General features: G+C 35.4%; 1 protein-coding gene across 2 annotated transcripts in view; it reads left to right on the forward strand.

The window, feature by feature from the left end:
- The window catches only part of LOC142358648 (ADP-ribosylation factor-binding protein GGA2-like), a 183,816-nt gene extending 170,941 nt beyond the window's left edge, over positions 1-12,875 (forward strand). Inside the window, exon 16 of one of the 2 annotated variants that reach the window (XM_075410114.1) lies at positions 12,599-12,875. In XM_075410114.1, the coding sequence (XP_075266229.1) occupies positions 12,599-12,766 (168 nt within the window). In that variant the 3' untranslated portion in view covers positions 12,767-12,875. The remainder of the gene's footprint in view (positions 1-12,598) is intronic. The other variant, XM_075410115.1, reaches the window with a different exon arrangement.
- The last annotated feature ends 14,685 nt before the right edge of the window (positions 12,876-27,560 follow it).

Consider the following 27,560-nt stretch of genomic DNA (forward strand, 5'->3'; position numbering starts at 1 on the left):
GTTTTCTGGCTGTGATACAATTAGATTTCACATTTTTTTTTAAGTATTCGCACATTTTTCACGTTTTTTGATTTTGTCACATTATTGACAGTTCACGTATCACATTATTCGCGTTCAATATCAGGCAGAACTGATAATATTGAAGTCTTAAAAGATATAGATTATGGTTTTCTACGGCTTCGACACTCCTTTCTCGAATTGTTTTCTAAAATTGTTTTCGACACAATTGTTTTCTAAAATAAAAAAAAACAAAACTTCGCAATTTTGTTCCTTTCATTGTCTGTTTGTTACCTAGTCGTGTTACTTACTGGCAAAATATGACATTATTATTGCCAAGGGAAGGTGTCAAAAAATTGATGTCACAAAATGTGTTGTTTTTAATTAATTCGTTATGACATTACTGGCTTCGACACGGGTTGTTCACAAAAAAAGTAAATTAATTTTTGATATTTGTCAAATTTGACGTTCTTTTTGTAGGCGTAAGACATATTCTGGATAATTGCAAGTCCTAAGGGCTTCCTTTGGAAGCATAAACGAACCTATTTAATTATTTCGTTTTGTATTTAATTGAAAGCCTTAAAGATATAGATTATGATTTTAACGGCTTCGACAATACTTTCTTGAAGAATTTGAATTTTTTAATTTTGTTTTTAACGATCGTTTTTATTTTGGCGTTTTATTCGTATGCAATTTCCTTCATAATGACAGATTTCATTAGTTTTTCATGGAAAAATATATAGGCCGATATTTTGACATAAGTAGATAGCTCATGTCTTTCATGACTTTGTATACAATTGTTTTCCAAAAAAAAAACTTTTGAATTCTCAATTTTTTTATTGTCTATTTGTTAACTAGTATCGTAAATTACAGGTCAATTATGACGGTATTGGTGTCAAGCGAAGTTGTGAAAGTGAACGGTGGCGTAAAATCTAATGTTTCTAAAGAATTGCTTATGAGTTTTCTGGCTACGACACGGGTTTTTCACAAAAAAAGTAAATTTATAGTTGGTTTTTGTCATATTTGACATTCTTTTTGTAGACGTAAAACATATTCTGGATAATTGCAGGTTGCAAGGGCTTCTTTTGGACGAATAAATGAACCTATTTGATTGTTTCATTTTCTAATTAATGGCTTTCACGACTTTGGATGTAATTTTGTTTCGAAAAAAACAATCGTATTACTTAATTCTGCCTTTTTTAAAATTTACTAAATTATCGAGGTTCACATACTAAATTATCGATGTTCGAAGAATCCGCAATCAAACATATTTTCAGGGTCAAAATGTGGCTTTACGGCTTCGACAGCATTTTCTGGCAAGTTTCAATTTAATTTTTGTTTGTTGTCTTTTTGTTGTTCTTTTTAACCGCATAAAAATTTGCATAGGGTTAGGTCTTAATGGCCTTAGCTATAGAAACATTAGTAATCGTTAACATATGGGATATTTTAGTTTCTTTCTAATGGTTTTCATTACTTTGAGATTAATTGTTTTTAAACGAAAACAAGCGAATTTTTGAACTTTTCTGTTTTTTTTCTTTTTTGTCTAATTTTTACCAAGCCTTGTTATGGAATGTATCCATATCTTTTCTGGGGAACTACACGTCGTCTTGTTTAGTTTCAGTTTTGTTTGACGCTATGTTGACGTCGTTTATTAAGTATTGTTTTTTAAAACGGACATAAAGTTTGATGTTATTAATAGCCGCGAAGCGATAGCGGCTATTATTGGGGATATCGTGGTTTTTTTAATTCTTCGTCTCCATCGATGATTCTTACGACCTGACTTCTTAGAATTGACTTTTCTGATGACTTCAGTGACTTATGCTTTGCAGGTAAAATTTGTGTACGTGACGTCATTTTTGGTCAGTTGCGTGACTTACCTCACTCGAAAAAATGACTTCCGAACTCACTTATGGAACTTTAAATTTTGTGAACATATACTAGTTAAAGATCAATAGTGTGCATCTAAGTAGTGTCAAACTTATCTGCACTAATTCGTGATTATTATGAGTTTTTGATTTCGAATATCAATTGTAAATTTAATGTCATGAAATTGGCAGTCCAAATCTGACGCAAAAAGTCTAGTGGTCTATTAAAGGACTGGTGGTCGATCTGTCCATCTTATTTCTTTAGTTGTTTCAATTCATGGAAGGCCACAAGCGTTTATCGCGGCTATTTTCCGGCAATCTGCCGGCTATGTTTAATGTTTGTTGCTGTTCTTTGATTTTGCTGTTCGTCTTAACTCGTTTTCTTTTAATTGGCATATCTCATCAATCTACTGCATCAGTTTTTACTCCACTTATTTGCTTTGGAGGCTATCTTTTGGTTTATACACTATTTTAAATAAAATACTTGGGTTTTTGGGTTCTTTTTGGGTCTTTGGGATAAAATTTTTGGGTTTTTCGATCTGTTCCTCATTTGGTAAACAATTATGCCAAAATTGTGGATAAGCGAGGTCGGCACCTTATGTGCAATCGCACATTACCGAGCCTCCTTGTTAGGATTCTCAATTCAAGGTCTAAATAAATTAAAGTTTTGTTTAACGTCGAATACGACGAATTTTGGCCGGTTCACCATTTTAACATAGACAAAAGGCTACTTGTTCACTCCACAGATCCAGCCACCTGGAATTGAAATATCTTACCTCCCCGGTCAATGGGTGAAATCAAACTCTTTGGTTTAAAATGTCAAGTTGCCTGACCCCCTCTCATTGAGTGAAAAGAAATCAATTTTCTAACTGGGAGCATTTGAGAAAACAACTAGAACTTCATGGGGTTCTTGTCGGAAGCATCGTAGCCGTACCCCTAATTGAAACGGTTTGAACGAGTAAGTTGAAAAACCACCCGAATGTGCAGAAGGTGCACAAATGATATTTCCATTCCACCCCGTAACACTTAGACTAGCTTGAAGTGAAAGTCAAGTCGAAAGCAGCACTTTAACCATCTATTCAGGAAGTGACAAATTCATCTGGGCGCGAACTGCTCTCGGGTATTAAACTCTTCTACTGGAGATAAGTTTGCTGAGGAGCAAAAAAATTGTGATCAATAATTTTTTTGCCTGCAATTGCGTTTCCGTCACCATAGCAAATAACAATGGTCACCATGATTATCAAAAATGTGTTTCAAGAGCCAATTATTTTATTATAGCTGCGAAGCTGTAAGCTGAGCGAAGCTATATTGCGGTGCTCTTGGTTTTTTACAATTCAAAGAATTTGAATTGTATTGGGGCGCTGTCTTTTTTTTTAAGATCTGTTCACACATTTTCATGATTTTTGAAGTCAAATTGGAGTAGTGATTTTGGTCACGCCGAAACAGGAAGTGGAGCGAAAAAGCTAGTGGTTTTGCGGCGTGAATTTTTTTCTCTCTAATTTTGAAGTAGAGTGAGAAAACGGTGTTTGAACAAAAATTCGCTTTCTCGCAATTGGTTTTTTGTTCACATGCGGCAATTTCACTTTGATTTTTACAGTTTTTTAGATTTTTGTATCGGATTTTTTTCTAAATGGTTTTTCCAATCCATTCATAGTCCGTTCTTGGTCTAGTTTTTGGTTTAGTCAATGAAAATTCTTTGAATTGTACGTCAGGACTTGTCCTGCTATGTTTTTGTTTCGTCGTCTGACGCTCTTTTTTCGTTTTACATTTGTTCACACGGCAAAGCTGAAAAAATCAAATTTTCTGAATGACTTCTTCCTCTCACTAACGGCATTTGCGCGCGTGACGTCATTTCTCACTCGCTTTAGCAAAAGTTTTTAGGTTATTTGCGTGATTAGATTTTGATCATACTTGACTTACCTCACTCAATAAAATGACTTTTGCACTTTAAAACCTAAGTTTAATTTGAATTTGTTTAAGGTCAAAGGAACTGATTTGTGCAGTAAAGGTCCCTAATAAGGGGCTTCTGCGGAATGAATTTTAACAAGCTTTATTAATTTATCTCTGAATGTTTTTTACCTAGTTTTTTTGAGCGGCGTCATTTTTTTTCAATTTAGATCTGTATCTGTTTCTATCTCTATTATTTGGCACGCAGGTCTATTCTTTTGCAGCTATTCCGGCAATCTGCCGGCTATGTTTTTCCTAGTTATTTTTGGGCTCTTTTTCAGTAAATGTTTGGATCTTTTAGTGAAATTCGTTGATATCAGTAAATAAGTTAACGGCAATTTTTAACTCATTCAGCTCCTGAATTTGCGAAGCCGGTTTTTTTTAAAAAAAACTATTCACTAGTTCGATTATAACAGTTTTTTTCCGATTTTCCTTAAGTTTCTCTTGATTTGGTTTGGTAGGATTAAGATTTTGAATTGGTCATTTAGATTGTGTTTTGGTAAAATGTCAGGGATTCATAATCGCAGTTTTCAGTTATTCATTCTGAGGAAAAATGTTGCATTGTTCGGAAGCTTTGGTTTTTAATAGCCGCGTCAGCAATTCCAGGCGGCTATTATTGCGCTCTAATTGCGCTATAATTGTTTTAAATCGTCTAAAAGATTTTTGTTTCGTCTTACCCTGCCTTCTTGGTTTTGACTTTTTCAATGATTTCAGTGACTTCCACTGCTTTGCAGTTAAAATTTGTGTTCGTGACGTCATTTCTGCTTTTAGGTCAATTGCGTGACTTACCTCACTAAAAAAAACTTTTTAGTTCAGTTAGTTAATAACTAAAACTAAGTTAGTTCAGAAGTCTAAAAAAGACTTCTGTACTAACTTATGGAACTTTAAGTTTTATGAACATTTACGAATTAAAGGTCAGTAGTGTGCATCTAAGTAGTGTTAAACCTATATGCCCTAATTCCCGAGTAATAGAGTCTTGATTTTTAATATCGAATATTAATTTTGAAAAAGCTCCATTAGGGTTTTTTCCTTGTAGAGCAAATGTGTCTCATAAGAATGACAATCCGAATCTAACCCTAAAAATCTAGTGGTCTATTGAAAAGCTGGTGGTCGATCTGTCGATCTTATTTCTTTAGTTGTTTCAGTTCATAGTAGGCCACAAGCGTCTTTTCTGCTTTTAGGTCAATTGCGTGACTTACCTCACTCAAAAAAATGACTTCTGAACTCACTTATGGAACTTTAAATTTTATGAACATTTACTAATTAAAGGTCAGTAGTGCTCATCTAAGTAGTGTTAAACTTATATGCCCTAATTCCCGAGTAATAGAGTCTTGAGTTTTAATATCGAATATTAATTTTGAAAAAGCTCCATTAGGGTTTTTCCTTAGCAAATATTATGTCTCATAAAAATGACAGTCCGAATCTAACCCAAAAAGTCTAGTGGTCTATTAAAAAGCTGGTGGTCGTTCTGTCAGTCTTATTTTTTTAGTAGTTTCAGTTCATGGTAGGCCACAAGCGTCTATCGCGGCTATTTTCCGGCAATCTGCCAGCTATGTTTAATTTTGCAGCGTTTTAATTTAACTGAGATGTGACTCACTGAAATCGGCGAGTCGCTGAGGCCAAATGATGAAATTTACTTGTTGAACTTTTTGAAGTTTTTCAACGTTGTTTTGTCCTTTTTTAATAGCCGCCGTCAGCCTCTCAACGGCTATTATTTAGACGCTCTCCCTTTTAATTCAAAGAATTGTAATTTTGCCGTCAATTTTTGAATTTTGCCTTTATTTAGTTATTGCCAGTTTTTGTTGCTCTTCTTGTGGTCTTGTCACCATACCACTTCGTCTCCTTGATGTGATGACTCGTGGGCTCTCTTTGGGAGCCATCATTGACTTATTTTGTTCCAATTTACTGTTGATTCTTTTTTTGCTTTGAAATCGTTTCTTTTAAATCTGCTCCCTTTTTGTTGCGTATATTTTTCACTTGTATTTTAGTCCCATTTATGCAGCTCCAATCTGCTTTACAAAAAAAGCAGGTGACTGTGTATTTTATTTTTTAGCTTTCAAAGATTTTCAGTTCTTCTTGATTGTTAAAAACGATTGATTTTCGAGTTTTATTCGTAATTTTCGTCTTCGTGGTTTCATCGAGGAGCTGAAATTTCTGACCAAAAGTCCATATCTTTTTGAAAAGTTTATTTGGTTGTTTATTCTTTTTTGTTGGTATTTATATGTCTTATTGTCATATTTGCCTCATTGTTGCAACTGATATTATAAAATGTTGTTGCCAGTCTTAATTTACTGAATACTAAGAAGTGGTTAATTGCTTTAATCTGCGGTTACGGACTTTAATAAGTCGTTACGTGTTGTTTAACTTAGACGCCAATAATTTCCAATAACCGATGTTTGCAAAATGTTCTTTGTCCGTGTCGTTTTCGCGCTTGTTTTCCGTAAAATTGTTTCTGGCTATAAGTAATTTGAATTTGTTCAACATAAAATCTGTTAGGATAAATTGGAGTTCTCCATTGTGTAGATTTTTTGTTTTTCATCGTTTTTTGGCCTCAATTTTTTCTATCACTCAAACGCTGACTTCAACGTAATAATGCTGAAAATTGGGTCATTGTTTGCTTATTTACATGGGAGTTTAATTCGGGATTTGTATTCTTATCTTTTTCTAATCTGTTATCTTTCTGAATTTTAATTACGACCATCGGGTCACGCGGCAAGAAGTCTAAATGCGACAGTTTTCCAGATTTCTGTCACTCTTTGCTGGTGCTTTTGATTCAGGTCGCACCGTTTGCTGTTTTGCTTTTGGTCAATTGGTTGCTTAATTTTTCGAGCGCATTAAATAAGTCTTGCAAAAAGTCAATGCATAATCTAAATAATTTAAATAGGGGATAACCAAAATGGATTATCATAAAGCTTCTTCTCGATGGACTAGTGTTTAAAGCTTTGTTTCAAAATTGGATAGCATTTCAGCCCAGTATCTCATTTTTATTCGACAAAATTATGTGTTTGCTTGACCAAATCGGAGACAAACGGAAAAGATCCTTCATTTGATATATTTTCTAAAATTCTTTTTCGAATCCATCAAGGGCAGCTAATGTTTTTCATGTCTTTAAAACTATTTTTTTAAAATGTTTGCGATTATTTGCTTTTGCCTTTTTTCATTTGTATTCTTATCAATTAATAGTGTTAAGGAGAGGTCTCAAGGGTTGCTTCTGGCATACATGAAATGAATTAGTTTTTCGAGTTCATAGCTATTGGTTTTCACGACTAATTGTTTTGGTTTTCACGACTAATTGTTTCCAAGAGTTTTTAATAGCCGCACAGCGATAGCTGGGGCTATTATTGGCCTTCTCTTGGTTTTTTTTTTACAATTCAAAGAATTTGAATTATATTGGGGCGCTGTCTTTTTTTTAAAAAATCTGTTCACACATTTTCATGTTTGTTGAAGTCAAATTGGAGTAGTGATTTTGGTCACGCCGACGTGGAGCGATAAAGCGAGTGCTTTTGCAGCGTGAAATTTTTTCGCTCTAATTGTTAAGTAGAGTGCGAAAACGGCGTTTGAACAAAAATTCGGTTTCTCGCTAGTGATATTTTTTTTCACATGCGGCAATTTCTTTGATTGTTACTGTTTTTTATTCGGATTGGATTTTTTTCTAAATCACTTCACTCATAGACCGTTCTAGGTCTAGTTTTTGTTTAGTCAATGAAAATTCTTTGAATTGTACTTCAGGACTTGTCCTCCTATGTTTTTTTCGTCGTCGCGATTTTTGTTACCACCATATGACGTCACAACCACTTTTTGTTCATTCGTTCATGCAATTTAACTGAATTGCACGTGTGACGTCATTTTTCGCTCTTAGTGGAGCGATTTTTTTGCTCATACGCGTTATTAAATTTTTGGTCACACTTGACTTACCTCACTCTCAAAAATGACTTCCTCGCTTTGAAATTGACTTTTTTTACTTTAATTCAAAGAGATAAGGTCAAGTGGGTGTGTGTCACTCTAAATGACGTTTATTAGAGAGCAGCTAATCTTATTAGAGAGGCAGCAAAACTCACAGATTTTTAATCAAAATATAACATATCAGCCTTCAATGAAAAGACGAATTTTTTTGGTCTGTCTTTTTACTGATTTTTGAGACTGCAGATCTACAAAGCTATTGCGGCTATTTTCTGGCAATCTGCCAGCTATGTTTTGCTGTGCTTTCTTGGATATTTCGGGTTAAAGAAAAGCGGGAATTTTCTAAGGCACAAATAATGAAATAAGATATGGCGTCGTCACAATTATTTTAGCGACAATGAACATTTGTGCTCAATGTGCTGTCTTTTGTGAACAATGAGCTTGCAATTTATTGACGGAACAGTCCGAGAATTAGGTGGAGTAAACCATTTTTGGCTGAAAATTGGACTTTGTAAGAGAAACTGTTAGAGCCATACTGTCATAAGGACCTTCATAATCGAAATATAACATCAGCCTTCAGTGAAAAGACGAATTTTTTGGTCTGTCTTTTTTGCTGTTTTTGAGACTGCAATTGTACGAAGCTGTTGCGGCTATTTTCTGGCAATCTGCCAGCTGTGTTATCAAATTTTTTACTGACTTTCAATATTATTCTGATTTTTACCAATTTCTTTAGTTTTCGCCTTTTTGCTTTGTCATTGATTCCCACATGATTGTTGTATTGGGTAATCTTTCTTAGGTTGCTTAGAATCAGTTTTAGGCTTAAAGAGTTGTTATTTTAGCGATTCTAAAATTACTAAATTGTGAAAAAATATTATTTTCTTTTAGATTTTGCTCAGTTTTGTGCTAATATGGTAATGAGTTTTTTTGACTACCTTGTTTCATATCGCTAAAAGAGTGTCATATTTTTAGTTAATCGAAATCTTTGGATTCTAATTCTGGACTTGGCATACTGTGTTTTTAAATTCGTTCCATTCGTTTTATATAAGTTGTTTTTCAAACTGTTTCTTTTGATCACTTTTTTCGTTTGACATAAGACTTTCACGTTTGACTCCAGGCTTGCCTCAATCACTTTTTCATTTGAACGAATCTTTAAAACATTTGCTTTTTCGATTACGCAATGTAGTGAATTTGGTTATGGTTTAAATATTAAAAACGGAAGGAAACGGAATAAACAGGTAAAGCCCGGTCTTTAAGTTTTAGTGCATAAGGTTATTGATTGCTCTAGAACGAAGTTCATAGCAATTATTGTTAACATGTTGGTCTTTTCTAAAAAATGTTTTTGCTTGACCATTTTGCGTATTTCTAGAACATTCTTTGACTTCTCAAGTGACTTTTTCACGCTTTTTCTTCATTTTTGAGTGATCTCTATTGCTCTCACTCCGAAGTAAAGCTTGTTGCTAAAATAAAATCAATTGCAGCATAACAAGAAAATGGGCCTGATAGCCGAGTGGGCAGTGCTTCCTTTCAGGGAGCGGGAAGTCAATGGTTCGAATCCCGATTTGGAAAATATTTTTTGCACCCTTTAAGAAAAAATTATCTGGGCTACAGGCCCTGAATTAAATTGCCTCGCCTGTCGTTCAAGGGCAATTCTTCCGACATTAGTCGGTTTATGTCCAACTTTCATTAGAGCGACTTCTAGCTGGCTTTAGTATTAAGCCTAGAATAGGTTCCTCTAGAACCTGAATTGGACTCTCACTGTTACCTTTCGCCAATTTAGAACACAATTTTGGACACTTAGAAACATACTGTCATTATTTTCTCCTTTTTAATTGAACTCAAACGAAGTTTGTAGCAATTATATAAGTCTTGTCGGTCTTTTCTCAATGTGACTTCGCTTGACAGATCTTTCTTCTGACGCTTTTGACTTGTCCTCAAAAACGGGATAAACAGGTTGCGCCCAGCGGGCATTAAGTGCTCTTAGAGCCTTTGAGCTCAAACTGTTTTCGAGACTTATACTTATTGTGAGAAGGGCGGTTCGTAGAGGTTGAAGACACCCTCACTGTTGACACCCCCCCCCCCGTGGTTTCTTAAGAACAATCGATCGCTAAAAACGCGCAATTTTATACTGATATTCACTATTTTTTCAAGCTTTTAGAAAATTTTTGTCATTTTTTGAGTTCTTTCAGCCTTAGATGTCAAGGAACCTCCTCTAGGGTTTTATAATAGTCTACTGCATAGATTCTTGTGGTAGTGGAATGATTTCAACATTTTAACATCACGAATTTTAGCATTTTTTTGACAAAACGTGCAAATTTTTTCAGTTTTTGGAGATTTTTTCTTTTTTTACGTCTTTCAAGACGCAGGGGCCAACCCTTAACGTCCTTAAGGGTTGGATAATAAGTTACTGAATTTTTTTGCCATGGAATAGCTTTGTTTTTTAATGTGGCGAATTTTAGAATTTTTTTGATAGTTTGCATTTTTTTCAGGTTTTTTGGAAATTTTTGTCGATTTTAGTTTTTCCAGCCTCAAGAGCCAAAGACCTCCTCTAGGTTTCCACAATAGGTTACTGTATAGTTTCTAAATGTAATGGAATATTTTTTAAGATTTCAACACCACGAATTTTAGCATTTTTTTTACAAAACTTTCAATTTTCAATTTTTTAGACATTTTTTGTCATTATTCAGGTTTTTCAGCCCAACAGAAAATCCCCGTTAGGGTTTGATAGTAAGTTACTCGAAAATGTCTTTTTGGCCATGGATTAGTTTTCAACTTTTATTATCACAAAATTTAGCAGTTTTTAATGCAATTTGCAATTTTTAAAAATTTTGAAATTTTTTGTCTTTTTTTAGGTTCCTCCAGAGCCACATAACCTCCTGTAGGGTTTGACTATAGGTTACTGCATAGCTTCTAGATGTAATTGAATGTTCAAGATTTTATCAGCAATTTTTAAAAAATATTTGCAATTTTCTCAAGTTTTCCGGCACCAGGGTCCTAGGGACCTCCTCCAAGGTTTGATGATAATCTGGCGCATAGTTTCTAATCGTTTCTAGAGTTGATGAAATGGTTGTCAATATTTTAATTCTCCAGCTTTAGCAATTTTTGATAAAATTTAATTTTTTAAATTTTCGGAAAATTTTTATCGTGTTCCAAGTTTATGGATCTTTATGAGCCAGTGAAGCTATTTAAAGCTTGAAATAGGGATAATGGAGGGTGTCTTGAGACAATGAAATGGTTTTGAGGATGTTAATATTTTGAATTTTAATAAGATTTTGTTGAAATTTGCGATTGTTTTCAAAATTTTTGAGAATTTTTGTCGTTTTCTGAGTTCAACTATCATTACTGGCCAACGAAGCTTTTGAAGCCTTGCAGTTTACTTGACATAGCTCCACTGACAAAAAATAATTTTGAACATTTTCACTGCAAAATCTGGCAGTTTTTTTTAAAGTTCTTCAATATTTTGCAATTTTTTAAACTATCAGTTTTTTTATTTACTAACAAGGCTAGAAAGCTAAAAGTTGCGAGTCGAATCAAGCTGAAGCTTGCCTCACTAAACGGTGGCGAGCTACTGATGAAGCCAACCGCTCGCCAGTCGTTTGAGAGCAATTCGCCCGATGTTAGTCGGTTATGTTTTTTTTCAATCCAGATGTGCGTCAAGCGGGTTAACGATCGCTGTTTTTGGACAGTTTGCCGGCTTTGTTTTCCCTTTTCAATTATATGTTTGTGTAGCTACGTTCACTTTCTATTGAAAGAACAAATATTCAGACTGATATCCACCTCTCTAGTATATATGTGTGTCTTAGCTTGAGAAAACGTAAAATTTTAAATCACAAAGCATGGTATTAGATATTCAAGCCAAGAATGTGGATAAGCTGGGTCGGAATGTTATGTGCAAACGCACATTACCGGTTGTTCTCGTCTCATAAAGGATGAAGCCTTGACTTTTTCGTGTTATATACGTCTAATTTTGCAGTCAAACTAAATTGAACACGATAATTGTCGACTACCTATGCCTGTAGTTATTCATAATTGAGCTGGCTAAATACTATCCCATCGGTAACTGCCATCAGCTTACTTAGAGAGCAGTTCGTTTGGCATTTTTTGTTGTTTTCTTTTGTGATTAATTACTCTCAAACGAAATTTGTGGCAATTATATTAGTCCTGTGGTCCTTTTTATGCAATTTTTGTTTGACCGATTTTTCGACTGACCTTTTAAACTTTTCTTCCGTAAGAATGGGATAAAAAGGTCAAGCCCGGAGGGCACTAAATGTCTGAGCAGCTCTATTAGAGCCTTACGACTTACTAGACTCTAATTATGCGATTCAAGGAAGCTGTTTTCGGAGAGACAATTTTATGATGTGAAGGGCAGTTAAAAATTTAAGTTTGGCATCCCCTCGGTCATCACCCATACCCCCCCCCAACACTCCCTCCGGGCACCCTCCTCAACCTGGCGATTTGTATTTGGATCCCCCTCCTCGTCCAGTCCTCCCAAACTACCCAACGCCCCCTCCCCCACCCATTACCCTCATCTCCCCGCGATAATTGAAACCCTAAGCCCCCACTGGCTACTACCAAAGCCAATGGCTCGCCGGTCGTTTGAGATCAATTCGACCGACGTGAGTCATTTATATTTACACAGGCGATCAATTTCAGCTTTGTTCAACCGAACCATAGTGATTTCAAGTACTTCGTTGGATAAGAACTATCGTGATGCTGAAACGGCATTCCGTTTTCTGGCGACGGTCTTCGGCTAAAAAGTTCTGGTAGTAAAGTACAGGAAAAAAATCCGTAACTGAGTATAGAACAATTAATCAAAACATTCTGAATAATGAATCTGGAAGCCTGTCAGAATTAGTTAAAATCTGAGAGTGCAGTGATTTTATTTGTTTAAGGTCATGCCTCGGTTAAAGCTCAGAATCAGCCTAACAAAAGATGCAGAAGAGACAAGTGCAGCCGACAACATCTCTGTAGACGTGGCTGCTGCTGTGAACAGAGTTGTGGATTGCAGCCTAGATTGTCTTATCTCAGAGTCCGACATGGAGTTCTCCGATTTCAGCTGATGTTAACCAACGCATCGTACCAATTAACAAACAGCAGTATCAAATGTGTTTATAAAATGTTTGTCACGCCGTTAAATGGGTCATATACGACGTTTCAAAATTCTGTGCATGTTACTCATAATTTTTTAACTCATATATGAAGTTAAGTGAATGTAGTTCATAAAAACAGGGTTGCATTAGTGCTCTGTCTTTTTTGAAAGATGTTTTCTCACATTCTCCAAGCGGGATAAACATGTAACAGCAAGTAGGCCTTAAGTTTCATTAGAGGCTCTCGGCTGGCGTAAGCAGTCTTTCAGAAGCTGGAGCTGCTGTAAGACCTAAATTTAAGGTGAAAACGTCATTTTGGCGAGTTTTAGATTCCGAAGTTTTAGATTTGGCTTGTTTTTGTTACACACTTATTTTTGCCAGTCATATTTTTTTTTTATTATTTTTGTGTTTCGTTAAAAAATTCCGTTTTTAATAGCCGCCCTCATCTTCTCAGCCGGCTATTATAGCACTCCTATTTTTTTACAATTCAAAGAATTTGAATTGTATTCGGGCGCTGTCCTTTTTTTTTAAGATCTGTTCACACATTTTCATGAATTTTGAAGTCAAATTGGAGTAGTGATTTTGGTCCCGCCGAAACAGGAAGTAGAGCGAAAAAGCGAGTGGTTTTGCGGCGTGAAATTTTTGCGCTCTATTTTTAAAGTAGAGTGAGAAAACAGTGTTTGAACAAAAATTCGCTTTCTCGCTAGTGGTTTTTTGATTTTTACTGTTTTTTCGATTTTTTGGATCGGATTTGTTTCTAAATGGTTTTCCCAATCCATTCATAGTCCGTTCTATGTCTAGTTGTCTGTTTAGTCAATGAAAATTTTTTGAATTGTACGTCAGGACTTGTCCTGCTATGTTTTTTTACTTCGTCGAATAAAAAAATGTTTCGCTTTACCTCATTTTGCCAATTTTTCAACATTTTGCGTGATATCTTTTTGACTTCTCTAGGCTAGTTTCTCTCTTCTCTCATTCTGCTAAAAGTGATTTTGAACATCAGTTGCTCAGCAAAGCAATTCAAAATGAACAGAGTCAGTATAAAAATTGAAGTCAGAAGTAGAAACGGGATAAACCCATAAAGCCCAATTTTAGATGCCCGCTATTTGAACGTCGTTCCTATAAGTCTTAGTTTCCACCTCTAATGCTTATTGGTGTTGATAGTAGCCCCTGTAGCCTCTCTCTAAGAAACAGAAGTACGTTATGTTCAACTACGAAATGCCATCAAAATAGATCGGACTTAAAAAATGTTTTTGTACAAAAATCTTTTTTTTCAATATCTTCTATTCTTTCAATCCCAATCATGCTTATTGGATTCAACGGCGGCTATTTTCCGGCAATCTGCCGGGTCTGTTTCAAGTTTGCGGAATGTTTTGTTACTTTCAATTGTTTGAAGCTCAAATAGTCAGTAAAACCTAAAATCAGCTCAGTGCTGCTCTTATGCGTATTTTTGATTTACAGCTCTGGTTTTGAAAAGTCTGACACCTAGAATAACTAGTCGCTGGTCAGGTATAGAAGGTTTTAGTTTTAATTCAATTCTCTCTATTGTATTTCAGAACTCGTCTGCTATCTGATTTTTTTCATCGTCTGACTGTCATTTTTTGTTTTGCATTTGTTCTGGAACTTTCTTGCGATTGACTGTTTGAGTGACATTACTCCACCTAAAGGGGCTGGCTCGTACATTTATCATTCAGATTATTTCTGCATTTTGGTTTAAAAACTGGATCGTCTAAATATCGTTCAGATTAATTCCGCAACTGTAAAAACTCAAATTGCGGAAAAACTCAAATTTAAATTGAACTCAAAATTACAGCTGCCAAAATGTAAATTTATGGCTGGATAGATTTCATCGACTTGTCTGAAACGTTGTGCACAACATTGAAATTTGTTCAATAGCCAGCGCTTGAAGAGCTGCCCTTCTGGTCCCCTAAGCACTTATCAAGAGCTTCTCGTGAACAGACAGCAACTGCTGGACGACTTGAAATCTCCGTTAGCTACGGTACAACGATGATTGTAGAGTACTTCGAAAACGTCACGCAAATGCTCTCGGTTTAGCGGTTTAACGGGAAAGCAAATAGCCATGCTCCTTCGATACAGAGCGTTCAAAGTTGTAACTCGGTCGATTCATTCACGTGGCCGATAGGAGAACAACCAAAGCACTATTTTTTTTTCAGAAAAGTCGGTGTCGAATCGCAGAAGTCATTCGGTTCTTGAATGCCATCAATGAATGCACCGATTGCCTGCAACTTGACGGATTAGTGAACTTCTTTTTAAAAAAGAGGGAGATCTATTGAAATTTTGAATGATACTATCGAAGCTCTCAAAAGTGTTGTACCCATTCGTTCTCAAGACATGGGATGAGTCATCGAGGCCAGCCTTCAAGCATCCATGCGTTGACCTAGTGCAAAGAACGTCACGTGCCATGGGCTTGCTCGTGGTTCAAGAACCTTTTTAACCAAAGACAACTAAACTTTTGTAGCTACCAGCAAATGACATTGAAACGAAAAGAATTGGGAAAATTAGCGAACAGAATGGAAAGCAACTCTTCTTGTCTCAAATATAGCGTAAAGAGTTGGATGAAATTAAGGGACAGCACTTTTTATCCATCAGTCTTTGTTGATCTAGACCTGACTAAATCTGAACGTGAATCTCAATATCAGCTTAGACTTGAGAAGCTTACTTTACAAGAAAATTATTCTGCGACCGTGTTCGTAATCAAAAACGGAAAAGTGATCGAAAAAAGATAACTACCCTGCTTATCGGGCGATGATCAGATAAATAGCTTAATTATTCTGCTATTCAGTGCACAAATTATAGTCAATTTACAAAGGCGCCTGAGATTAGTCAAGCTCCGCTCACAAAATTGTCCGACTTTTGTTTGCTTGAATGAAACGTGGCTGAATGAATCAAAATCAGACTACAATTTTCTGTGTTTTGCCATATTCAGTTATAGTCAGGTGCGACCGCAAGCAAGGTAAACACAGGCCTACTGCTGACTGCTCATTGCTGTTTTCTACAAACGTTTGAGTTATTGGAAGCTAAAAGAAAAGGTTTCTGTTTGAGCTGCGTGTTCAGTAATGGTTTGAGTAATTTTGGAGTTTTTTATAATTGCCATTCAGGGGCTTCAAGTATTCCAGCCCAACATCAACTGATGGAAGTTGTGTAATTGAAAGCTTTAATGATTTAACGCAAGCAACTGCCACTTCGCCTGAAGATCTAAGTGTAGCAATTTTGGGTGATTCAAATCTGCCCCACTTAAGTGCACAGATACAATTGTGGAGGGACAATGTTCGGTTGCTTCTTTGACGCAAGATTTGCTTTGGGAGCAAATTATTAGAACTCCGACCCACAGAAAGGGCAACAGTCTTGATCTTGTTTTTGTTACACTCGGATCCACAACCCTGTTTAAGTAAACTACCATTTCGTGCCTTACCATTTATCGAATTTCATCAGAATCTCCTACTTGTACCTTTAATCATAATTTATCCAAAATCATTGTGCGTTCGTTGCACGTCTCATCGTTCAGCAGACATTAATTTTGCTGAAAAATGGCTAGAAGACTTACTAAATCTAGTTTCATACTGTCTTGTTGGAAAACGCAGAAACAGAAAGTGGTTCCCTTTCTTCTATGGCTCTTTGACGAAGCAAACTATCAACAAACTTGAGACAGCAAGACGCCAAAAGTGCTCTTCTACCAAACTCGATGTGAAAAGTTTTATTGAATTGGATAAAGTGTCTTTTATTGAATTCACAAACAACTTGACGACAATCGATGCTTTTAAAATGTTGAAATCCTATTGTTGGCCAAGCTTTACTGCCAATTAAAATGACAGACCTTGAAAGTTCTGCTATCGCAGACTAAGAGAAAACTAATCTTTTTTAATATCTTTTTTCATTCTCTTTACAAGAAATATTCTACTCCAACTTCTGCTCCGGATGAAATTGAGAGTCCAGATATCCAGCTGTCTGATTGGCTCATGAGAACAGCATTTTGTTCGAAAACGTCCCTCTGAGCACTATCGCTCTTGCAGACTGTATACCCCCATTCGTTCTCAAGAATTGCGCTGTTACATTAACTCCTCTAGCTCATTTAGTTTTCAGTAACATACTATCTCCCGCAAATGGTCAACACTATGGAAGTGTTCCTTCATAACCCCAATTCACAAGAAGGAGTCAACAAACAAAGTAGAGAATTATAGAACCATTTTGATATTACCGCGATTATCATTAACATTGGAGAAACATCTTTTGACTTCCTTTATTCGAAATTCCACTAATAATTGAAATGGCTGCACGGTTTCAGAAAAGAATACTCAACAATTACTGAATCGCTCGTTTTTGGAGGAAATTTATACCAACTTGGACAAGACAAGAACGTCTAACAGATGACCATTTACTTGAATTTTGCGAAAGCTTTTGACAATGTAGATCATGCAATCTTGATTACAGATAATGCGGTCTTGACAATGATTTTCTACAGCATATGTTTTCATACTTAACTGGAAGAAACCGTGTTAACATCAATGGAATATTGTCAGATGAAGTTACGATTACCAGTGGTGTTCATCAAGGTATTGTTCTTGGATCTCTGCTTTTTTAAATTTACATCTATGATATGTTATCACTACCGGAGATTTCAAGCTGTTTTTTTAAAATGACATCAAATTGTCATGCGTCATCTGAGTTTTGATCAGACTACTGGAGAGATCTCAATAATCTTGGAGACTGGTCGTCAGAAAACTCTTTGAAATTTAACGCAGAGAAATGTATTTTTATATCTCCGAAGCAAACAAATGCGATTTCAATAAAGACGAGAACTCTTTACTGAAAGTTCACAATACAACCGATTTAGGGGTTAAAATTTGCAGCAGTTTAAAATGGAGTAGGCACATAAGAATTAAGCCACCGAAAGCTCAAAGAAGCTTCAATTGTCTCAGTCATAATGTTCCATATAGCCTACCAAACAAAGTCAAGCAAAATTTGTACTCATCTTGCATTTTTTATATTTTGCTTTATGCCTCTGTAGCGTGGTTTCCCGATATTGGTTATTTGAGATTATTTGAATTTTTTTACTGGAGAGGATTGTGCTAGTTTTGTGGGAAACGCAATTACATTTCAGCCCTGCAATTTTCAGACAACATACCTATCTGCTATCAGCTTAATTGAGCGAGATCTTCGATGTTTCATTTCTAGTAGGTTAGGGAAAACTTGTATTAAGCTTGAGGATTTTTCCACGCTGAAGGTTAATTCCAAGATTTTACGAAGTGAACTCGCTAACCAACTTGTCATCAGGCTTACAAAAAAAGGAACTAACATCGAAGTCCTATTTCAAAAAGATACATGTTTATTTAATGATTATAAAAAGACGGGACCTTTCAATATTTTAAAACCACCAGCGGGCATGAAACGCCTCCTGAGAGAGTTCTTCATCAACCTTCGTGAATTTTGATTTAAACTACACATGCACTTGGTCCATTATATGCCTTTGTACTTTCTGCCGATCTTAATTTTGTAATTTTTAGTTATTTTGTAGCAATGCCATAATCATAGAGTTTCATAGAACGATATGTTGAAACTCCTTATTTTGGTAAATTGGACATTTTTACCTCTACTACTTCAACCTTTAACTACTATTCTTCAGTTTCTATAACGTGAATCGCGCAAGACTATTATTAACAAAACGGCAAAGTTTTTTCGTCCTATTTTCTCAAATCATTCCCTCAATAAAATTACTACCGCCAGTTTTAGATTGACCGAAACAAGACCTTTATAGCAAAGATTGGAAGCACTGATTTTTTTCCGATGGCCCTAATCGTGAATACGGAAGAGATGCAATACATTGAGCATCCGAGCTAACAACGCTGGAGAAGGAAACTAACATCAACCTTTTCGTTGAATAGTTTCACTACTACGTCAACATCTTTGAGACTTTTTAAACGCTTTTCTGTACCCTATCGTATCCAATAACTGGAAGCTGCTTGGTGTTTTACAAAACGGTTATTTGCGTTTTCGGGCTCCCTGATTGTTCCTTGGACAGCACTAAGTAAATAATGGTTTGCTGACTCAAAACACTAGGCTGAAAAAGCACACTGGTCCATTATGTCTTCTGTGGCGAGATGCCGCATTGTGTGGAAATTGGAAGATTGGGATTTTTCTTCGTACAGATCGATGAAACTTTGAAACAAATTCTGAATTAAATTTTCTGATGTTCTATAAATTTTATGTACTGTGATGAAATCCGAAAGCAGTCTGAACGTCACGCTTAGCAATTAAAAACTGCACAAAGACGCTTTAGGCAGTGGAAGCTGTCGAAAAATTAGAGGACTGCTACGAAAAACAATTTAAAATCAAAAACCTTCAAAAAGATATATTTCACTTAAGGCTTTCAGTGCAAGTTTTACATCAAAGGGTTCTCTGATCTTCTTGACTTAAGTTTTTTCGTCCTATTTGCTCAAATCATTCCTTCAATAAAATTACTACCACCAGTTTTAGATTGAGCAAAACGAGACCTTTATAGCAAAGATTGGAAGCACTGATTTTTTTCTGATGGCCCTAATCGCGAATACGGAAGAGATGCAATACGTTGAGCATCCGAGCTAACAACGCTGGAGAAGGAAACTAACATCAACCTTTTCGTTGAATAGTTTCACTACTACGTCAACATCTGTGACTTTTTAAGCGCTTTTCTGTACCCTAGCGTATCCAATAACTGGAAGCTGCTTGGTGTTTTACAAAACGGTTATTTGCGTTTTCGGGCTCCCTGATTGTTCCTTGGACAGCACTAAGTAAATAATGGTTTGCTGACTCAAAACACTAGGCTGAAAAAGCACACTGGTCCATTATGTCTTCTGTGGCGAGATGCCGCATTGTGTGGAAATTGGAAGATTGGGATTTTTCTTCGTACAGATCGATGAAACTTGGAAACAAATTCTGAATTAAATTTTCTGATGTTCTATAAATTTTATGTACTGTGATGAAATCCGAAAGCAGTCTGAACGTCACGCATAGCAATTAAAAACTGTACAAAGACGCTTTAGGCAGTGGAAGCTGTCGAAAAATTAGAGGACTGCTACGAAAAACAATTTAAAATCAAAAACCTTCAAAAAGATATATTTCACTTAAGGCTTTCAGTGCAAGTTTTACATCAAAGGGTTCTCTGATCTTCTTGACTTAAGTTTTTTCGTCCTATTTGCTCAAATCATTCCTTCAATAAAATTACTACCACCAGTTTTAGATTGACCAAAACAAGACCTTTATAGCAAAGATTGGAAGCACTGATTTTTTTCCGATGGCCCTAATCGTGAATACGGAAGAGATGCAATACATTGAGCATCCGAGCTAACAACGCTGGAGAAGGAAACTAACATCAACCTTTTCGTTGAATAGTTTCACTACTACGTCAACATCTGTGACTTTTTAAGCGCTTTTCTGTACCCTAGCGTATCCAATAACTGGAAGCTGCTTGGTGTTTTACAAAACGGTTATTTGCGTTTTCGGGCTCCCTGATTGTTCCTTGGACAGCACTAAGTAAATAATGGTTTGCTGACTCAAAACACTAGGCTGAAAAAGCACACTGGTCCATTATGTCTTCTGTGGCGAGATGCCGCATTGTGTGGAAATTGGAAGATTGGGATTTTTCTTCGTACAGATCGATGAAAGTTTGAAACAAGTTCTGAATTAAATTTTCTGATGTTCTATAAATTTTATGTACTCTGTGATGAAATCCGAAAGCAGTCTGAACGTCACGCATAGCAATTAAAAACTGTACAAAGACGCTTTTGGCAGTGGAAGCTGTCAAAAAATAGAGGACTGCTGCGAAAAACAATTTAAAATCAAAAACCTTCAAAAAGATATATTTCACTTAAGGCTTTCAGTGCAAGTTTTACATCAAAGGGTTCTCTGATCTTCTTGACCAAATTTTCTGCTTCCCTCAATGTATCTCCTTTGATCTTCAAATCATCATTTTTGTCAGAATTTTTTTGGGTAACCAAAGAAAACTAATGCATAGAGTCGATTGGGCAGTCCGAGGGTAAAGACATTAAGCTGTGAACATGCCGCTAAATCTAAAACCAAAGATTTTCTCTGAGATTAAGTAAGTTCTTAAGCGACAATAACCTTTTGGTTGCTGGCGAAACAATTCATGTAGCAACGAGGACCAGGTGAATATCCGTTAAATTGAATCATACAAAAATCGCATTCCCTCGATGGCTCATCTGCAACAATTGACCGCACTCTAAATTTAATTGCCGTTAACCCTTCAATGACACGATTTGCATATCGAAGAGATCAAAGTTCAAAAACCAGATCAGGTTGAAATTTTTGAAATCAGGCTCTGATTTTCCATGCCAGAGTCCCAGAAGCAATCAATTGGCAAACGAATTTCTCAATTGGGTGGAAAGTTTAAATTTTGAACCCAATTAGGCCGCACTGAAATTTTCGCATGAATTTTTGCTCGATGACATCAATTAATCATTCTTCTTAGAAAACGTTCAAAAGTATCACTGTGGAGCACTGGGGGATCAGCGGAGTCATAAAACGTCTAAGGAGACATTTTTGTAGTTGTTTGTTTGCTAAAAGTTTAATAAAGACCAAGTTTCTTCGAGAAGAAGAAAGTTGTTGTTTCTTTCGCATGTTTATCAAAAGAAAAAGGCAACGAGGCAATCTTGTTTTTTGCAATCTTCATTGTGACGGATAAAAATAAATTGTTTCTGAAGGATTACATAACTTTCGGCTGGCTTTTACGTCGGCTTTCTTTGACTTGGTCTGACTTTGCGTTCACCTAAATGGAGAATTTTATTTGCCTTCATTCACTATTGCCAATTACGCTGGAGTATTTTTAATTATCGATTATACTTGGAGAGTTATATTTATTTCGATTCGTCCTTAGTCAGCATATGTGTGGCTTGGTTTTCATTGCAACAAGTTTGGTTATTGCAGCTAGTTGATAAAAGCGAGAATCTTTTTTCTAAATTGTTTCAACTTATTAATAGCCGCCCTCATCTTCTCAGTCGGCTATTATAGCGCTCCTATTTTTTTACAATTCAAAGAATTTGAATTGTATTGGGGCGCCGTCTTTTTACGACTCGAAGAGGAGTATTGGTTTTCTCTCGGTTTTTTTTTACAGGAAGTAGATTTGTTCACGCGGCATTTTGACCTAAAAGCGAAAGTGAGAAAAGCTGTCTTGGTGAACAGATTTTCGCTAAGCGAGAGAAGTTTATAAATAGCCGCACAGCGATAGCTGGGGCTATTATTGGCCTTCTCTTGGTTTTTACGACTCGAAGAGGAGTATTGGTTTTCTCTCGGTTTTTTTTTACAGGAAGTAGATTTGTTCACGCGGCATTTTGACCTAAAAGCGAAAGTGAGAAAAGCTGTCTTGGTGAACAGATTTTTGCTTAGCGAGAGAAGTTTTTTGATCATGCGCTGCGTTTAGTGAATGACTTTTTGACTTTGAAAAGTAGTTTTTGACTGAGTTGCTCATATAGAATAACCTTTTTTAGCCGTTTTTTCGTCTAAGTGGCCCAAATTTTTTGCTTTTAATTTGGTTCCTTGTAGAAATAAATTTTATTCGATACTATATTGAAATTTCAACCTCGGAAATTGATGCCACAGTGTTTTGCAGAGCCTGAAAATGCGTTTCAAGTTGAAAATTGGCACATAATTCTTGATTTTTTAGTTAATTTTTGGCTTTTTTTTAATTTCTTCTTTTTTGGATCTTTTAACCGTCTTTTTGTCAAACAATCAGTTAATATGGCAATTTCTCTTTGATAATTGCTTACTCAACGCCTCTTTCTACGTCGATATAATTTTGTTCCATAAAATTGTACATATGCTAATCCGATTTTGGTAGTTTTTTCCGATTTTCGTCAGTTGTTCGTTTGTATTTTCGTTGTAATTGCTAGAAATAGTTCTTTTTGTGCAACTTGAGGGACTTTAATTTCGTTTCAATAAAAATTCAATCATTTTTTGGCGTGAAGTTTCGAGAAAACAGTTAAAACTTTTTCATAAATAAAGTCTTAACTTAAAAGTTTGACCATTTTTTTTTTGCAAAATGCTTCAATGTTTCTTATTTATGAATTCTTGTTTTTCCTATTTTTTGGTCTCTTCAGGAGGATGGATCTCTGTATCGGTTGACTAGTTATCTTTTCCTTGTCTTGAATGCTGAACAATGAAATGTATTCGTTTTCCTTAAATTTTGAAAATTGATTTTTAACTTTCAAAAATCAAGAAAGTCTTTGTTACGGTGTTCCTTACATTGTGCCCATATTCTTCACATTCTAGTTAGTATCCTTCTAGTTTCGTCCTGGCACCTAATTTTTTTCGGTATATAGATTTTTTCAGTTGTAAAAATGAACGGTTTAAGCTTTTTCTTAGATTTTCGTCATTTCTTTTTTGTGCAATTGTTTTCATTCAAGAAAAGGCAGTACTGAGATTTTGATAGCAAGCTTCTTCCAAAGTTTCCACTTATGACTATTTACTGCAGCTTTATTCCGGCCTTGGTTTTAATTTAAACATTTTTTTGCCTTTGAATATTCTTCTGCTGCTTATGTCTTTTCTATGATCAATTTTATTTTTGATTTAGTTTGAAATCATATTGTCTAGCTTATGTACAAAAACGAACAGTATGCGTGTGTTGTTTTTCGTCTTAATCGCAGTGATTAGAAGTGTAATTATAGGTGTTTTCTGATTCTTAAATTTGAGCTTTCTTTTTTGAAAAGATTTAACTTAAATTCTAAGATTATTATCTGCCGTTCGCTTTCGCGATCTTTTTCAGATTAGAATCATGAATTATTTGAGGGCTATTGATGACCCTGCCAGCTTTTTCAGGCTATCAGGTTTTTGACCACCTTAATTATTTTGGATTTTTTAACGTTACCAAACGTTTTCAATAATATAAAATTTTGCTGCATTTTGTTTCTCTTGTTGACAGTGGTTTAAGTTTCACCATTTTTTAGAGCAGACCTGGAGATAATACAAAAACCGTTTAATACAAAAAGTAGTGGCTTCCGCTGCAATTACAATTTTGTTAGCGAAATTTTGACGCTTCGAGTCGCTTCCGGAATTCTTCCGGCTATGTTTTTTTTTTATTTCGTCGTCATGATTTTTGTTACGACCATATGACGTCACAGCCACTTTTTGTTCATTCGTTCATGCAATTTCAACTGAATTGCATGTGTGACGTCATTTATCGCTCTTAGTGGAGCAAGTTTTTTTGTTCATCTGCGTGATTAAATTTGTGGTCACACTTGACTTGCCTCACTCTCAAAAACGACTTCCTCACTTTGAAATTTAGTTTTATTTACTTTAATTCAAAGAGGTAATGTCAAATGGGTGTGTGTCACTCTAAATGAAGGTTATTTCAGATCAGCTAATAGAGGCAGCAATAGCTTATACAGATTTTTAATCAAAATGTAACAGGTCAGCCTTCAATGGAAAGACGAGTTTTTTTTGGTCTGTCTTTTGTACTGTTTTTTATACTGCCGATCTACGAATCTTTTGCGGTTATTTTCTGGCAATCTGCAAGCTATGTCTGATCTTGCTCTGCGTTTAGTGAATGACTTTTTGACTTTGAAAAGTAGTTTTTTACTGAATTGCACATATAGATGACCGTTTTTAGCCGTTTTTTCGTCTAAGTGGCCCAATTTTTTTGCTTTTAATTTGGTTCCTTGTAGAAATAAATTTCATTCGATACTACATTGAAATATCAACCTCGGAAATTGATACCACAGCGTTTTGCAGAGCCTGAAAATGCGTTTCAAGTTGAAAATTGGCGCGAAGTTTTGACGCTTCGAGTCGCTTCCGGAATTCTTCCGGCTATGTTTTTTTTAAGATCTTATCACACATTTTCATGATTTTTGAAGTCAAATTGGAGTAGTGATTTTGGTCACGCCGAAACAGGAAATGGAGCGAAAAGCGTGTGGTTTTGCGGCGTGATATATTTTCGCTCTAATTTTAAAGAAGAGTGAGAAATCGGTGTTTGAACAAAAATTCGCTTTCTCGCTAGTGGTTTTTTGTTCACATGCGGCAGTTTCACTTCGGTTTATACTGTTTTTTCTTTTTTTTTGATCGGATTTTTTTTCCAAATTGTTTTCCCAATCCATTTGTAGTTCATTATTGGCCTAGTTTTTTTGTGACAATCAGATTGACATTTCTCGCTAGTGGTTTTTGTTCTCGCTAGTGGCATTTTGACTTTAATTTTCTGTTTTTTTTTGTTTTTATCTGATTTTTTTTAGAAATGGTTTTCCCAATTAACTCATAGTCCGTTCTAGGTCTAGTTTTTTGTTTAGTCATTGAAAATTCTTTGAATTGTACTTCAGGACTTGTCCTGCTATGTTTTTTTACTTCGTCGAATAAAAAAATGTTTCGCTTTACCTCATTTTGCCACTTTTTCAACATTTTGCTTGATATCTTTTTGACTTCTCTAGGCTAGTTTCTCTCTTCTCTCATTCTGCTAAAAGTGATTTTGAACATCAGTTGCTCAGCAAAGCAATTCAAAATGAACAGAGTCAGTATAAAAAATTGAAGTCAGAAATAGAAACGGGATAAACCCATAAAGCCCAATTTTAGATGCCCGCTATTTGAACGTCGTTCCTATAAGTTTTAGTTGCCTCTCTCTAATGCTTATTGGTATTGATAGTAGCCCCATGGAGCCTTTCTCTAAGAAACAGAAGTATGTTCAACTACGAAATGCCATCAAAATAAATCGGACTTAAAGAATGTTTTTGTACAAAAATCTTTTTTTTTCAATATCTTTTCTTTCAATCCCAATCATGCTTATTGGAATCAACGGAGGCTATTTTCCGGCAATCTGCTGGTATCTGCGGGTATGTTTGTTAAATAAAGGGAACGCCATTAAGATCGTTGAGGTGAATAATTTTGCGGTTTAGTTTGATGTATTGAAAGTTGTAAGTTGTTGATTTCAGTGGTAGCGGAATCCTGCAAGTTTTTTTCCGTATTCTTTTAAATCTGCAAAATAATATGTGGCTCATCCATATTACACAACTGAAGAGGCCGTTGATGTCATCAAACAGCACTTTTTCTGTTCTTCAGATTTGCAAGAATGTTTTGAATTAGGTTAACAGCCGTTAAGTAAAAAGTGTCAGTTTTAAAATTATTTACTGAAGTTGTTAATAATATTCGAATGCTTCACAATATTCTCTCTCAAATTTTGTGCTATCTTGCTGTGCTTGACTTTTATAGTTTTTGAGTGGCGGAGATTTTTATCGTCTGTTTTCGAGCGTTTTTTGTCCCCTGAAGGTATTTAGTCATATCCCCATGTATTGTATTGCCTTCTTTCAATTCAACAACAGATTCGGAAAATTGTTTCTGGCTGATTTCTTGAATCACAGCGAAAGATGTCACTGCCAATTTCTGCTTTAGTTTGTCGCAAACTGTTTCTTTTACTAATCTTTCATTTTATACCTGCTGAGTTTCAGGAAGACCTCCGATGTAGTCTTTAATTTGAAAAAAAAGTGAATGATAGAATCACTTTTTTTAATTTTCGAGAAAATTATTTTTATGTCAAATAGAGAAAGATGCCTAAGTTCGGAGCTTTGAATAGCAACCATTCAATAGATAAGCGTTCAATGCCTACATAGAAGCCTTCGAAAATAGTCAATTTTTCGAGAGTGTTTTAAAGCCAGACCCTTTTGAAAATACTTCATTTATATATGAAAAGTGATTGCACTTAAGCGCTCGGTTCATTTTGACCGCGACGATTTAATTCAATTTATTGGTAATGATGAAACATAGTTTATATAATGTAATCTCTGGGGATATTGTTTCCTCTTCTGTTGAGAAATTGCAACCCACTATCAGTTACTGACTCAGAGCCAAACGTTTTGATCAGAGATGTGGGATTTATTTTGATCAGAGATGTGGGATTTATTCGCATAATTAGTTAAAATCTATTTTCCTCTTTGGCGGTGTGACGTCATGAATTAGCTTTTCCAACAATAGAATGATGAGCATGTTTCTTATTATAGCTGCGAAGCTGTAAGCTGAGCGTAGCTATATTGCGGTGCTCTTGGTTTTTTACGACTCGAAGAGGAGTATTGGTTTTCTCTCGGTCTTTTTTTACGACTCGAAGAGGAGTATTGGTTTTCTTAAGGTTTTTTTTTTTTTACCGGAAGTACTATTCGTTCAGACGATGTTTTGACCTAAAAGCGAAAGCGCGTAAAATTGCAGTGTGAACTAATTTTTTCTGAGCGAGAGAAGTTTTTTGATCATGCGCTGCGTTTAGTGAATGACTTTTTGACATTGAAAAGTAGTTTTTGACTGAATGGCACATATAGATAACCGTTTTTAGCCGTTTTTTCGTCTAAGTGGCCTAGTTTTTTTGCTTGTAATTTGGTTTTTTGTAGAAATAATTTTTAATCGATGCTATGTTGAAATGTAAACCCGGGAAATTGTTAGCACAGTATTTTGCATAGCCTGATATTGCGTTTCAAATGCGAAATTGGCACATATTTCTTGATTTTTTTAGTTAATTTTTGGCTTTTTTTCTATTAATTTCTTCAATTTTGGATCTTTTAGCTGTTTTTTGTCAAAAATCAGTTAATATGGCAACTTCCCTTTGATAATTCATATACTCAATGCCTCTTTCTACCTCGATGTAATTTTGTTTCATAAAATTTACATTTGCTAATCCGATTTTCGTAATTTTTTGCAATTTTTTTTCAGTTTTTTGTTTGTATTCTGCATTTAATTACTAGAAATAGTATTTTGGGGAAGATGAGGGACTTTAATTTCGTTTCAATAAAAATTCAATCAT

The sequence above is a fragment of the Convolutriloba macropyga genome, chromosome 2 (genome assembly GCF_964194025.1).
Source record: "Convolutriloba macropyga chromosome 2, txConMacr16.3, whole genome shotgun sequence".
In the NCBI taxonomy this organism is placed as follows: Eukaryota; Metazoa; Xenacoelomorpha; order Acoela; family Convolutidae; genus Convolutriloba; species Convolutriloba macropyga.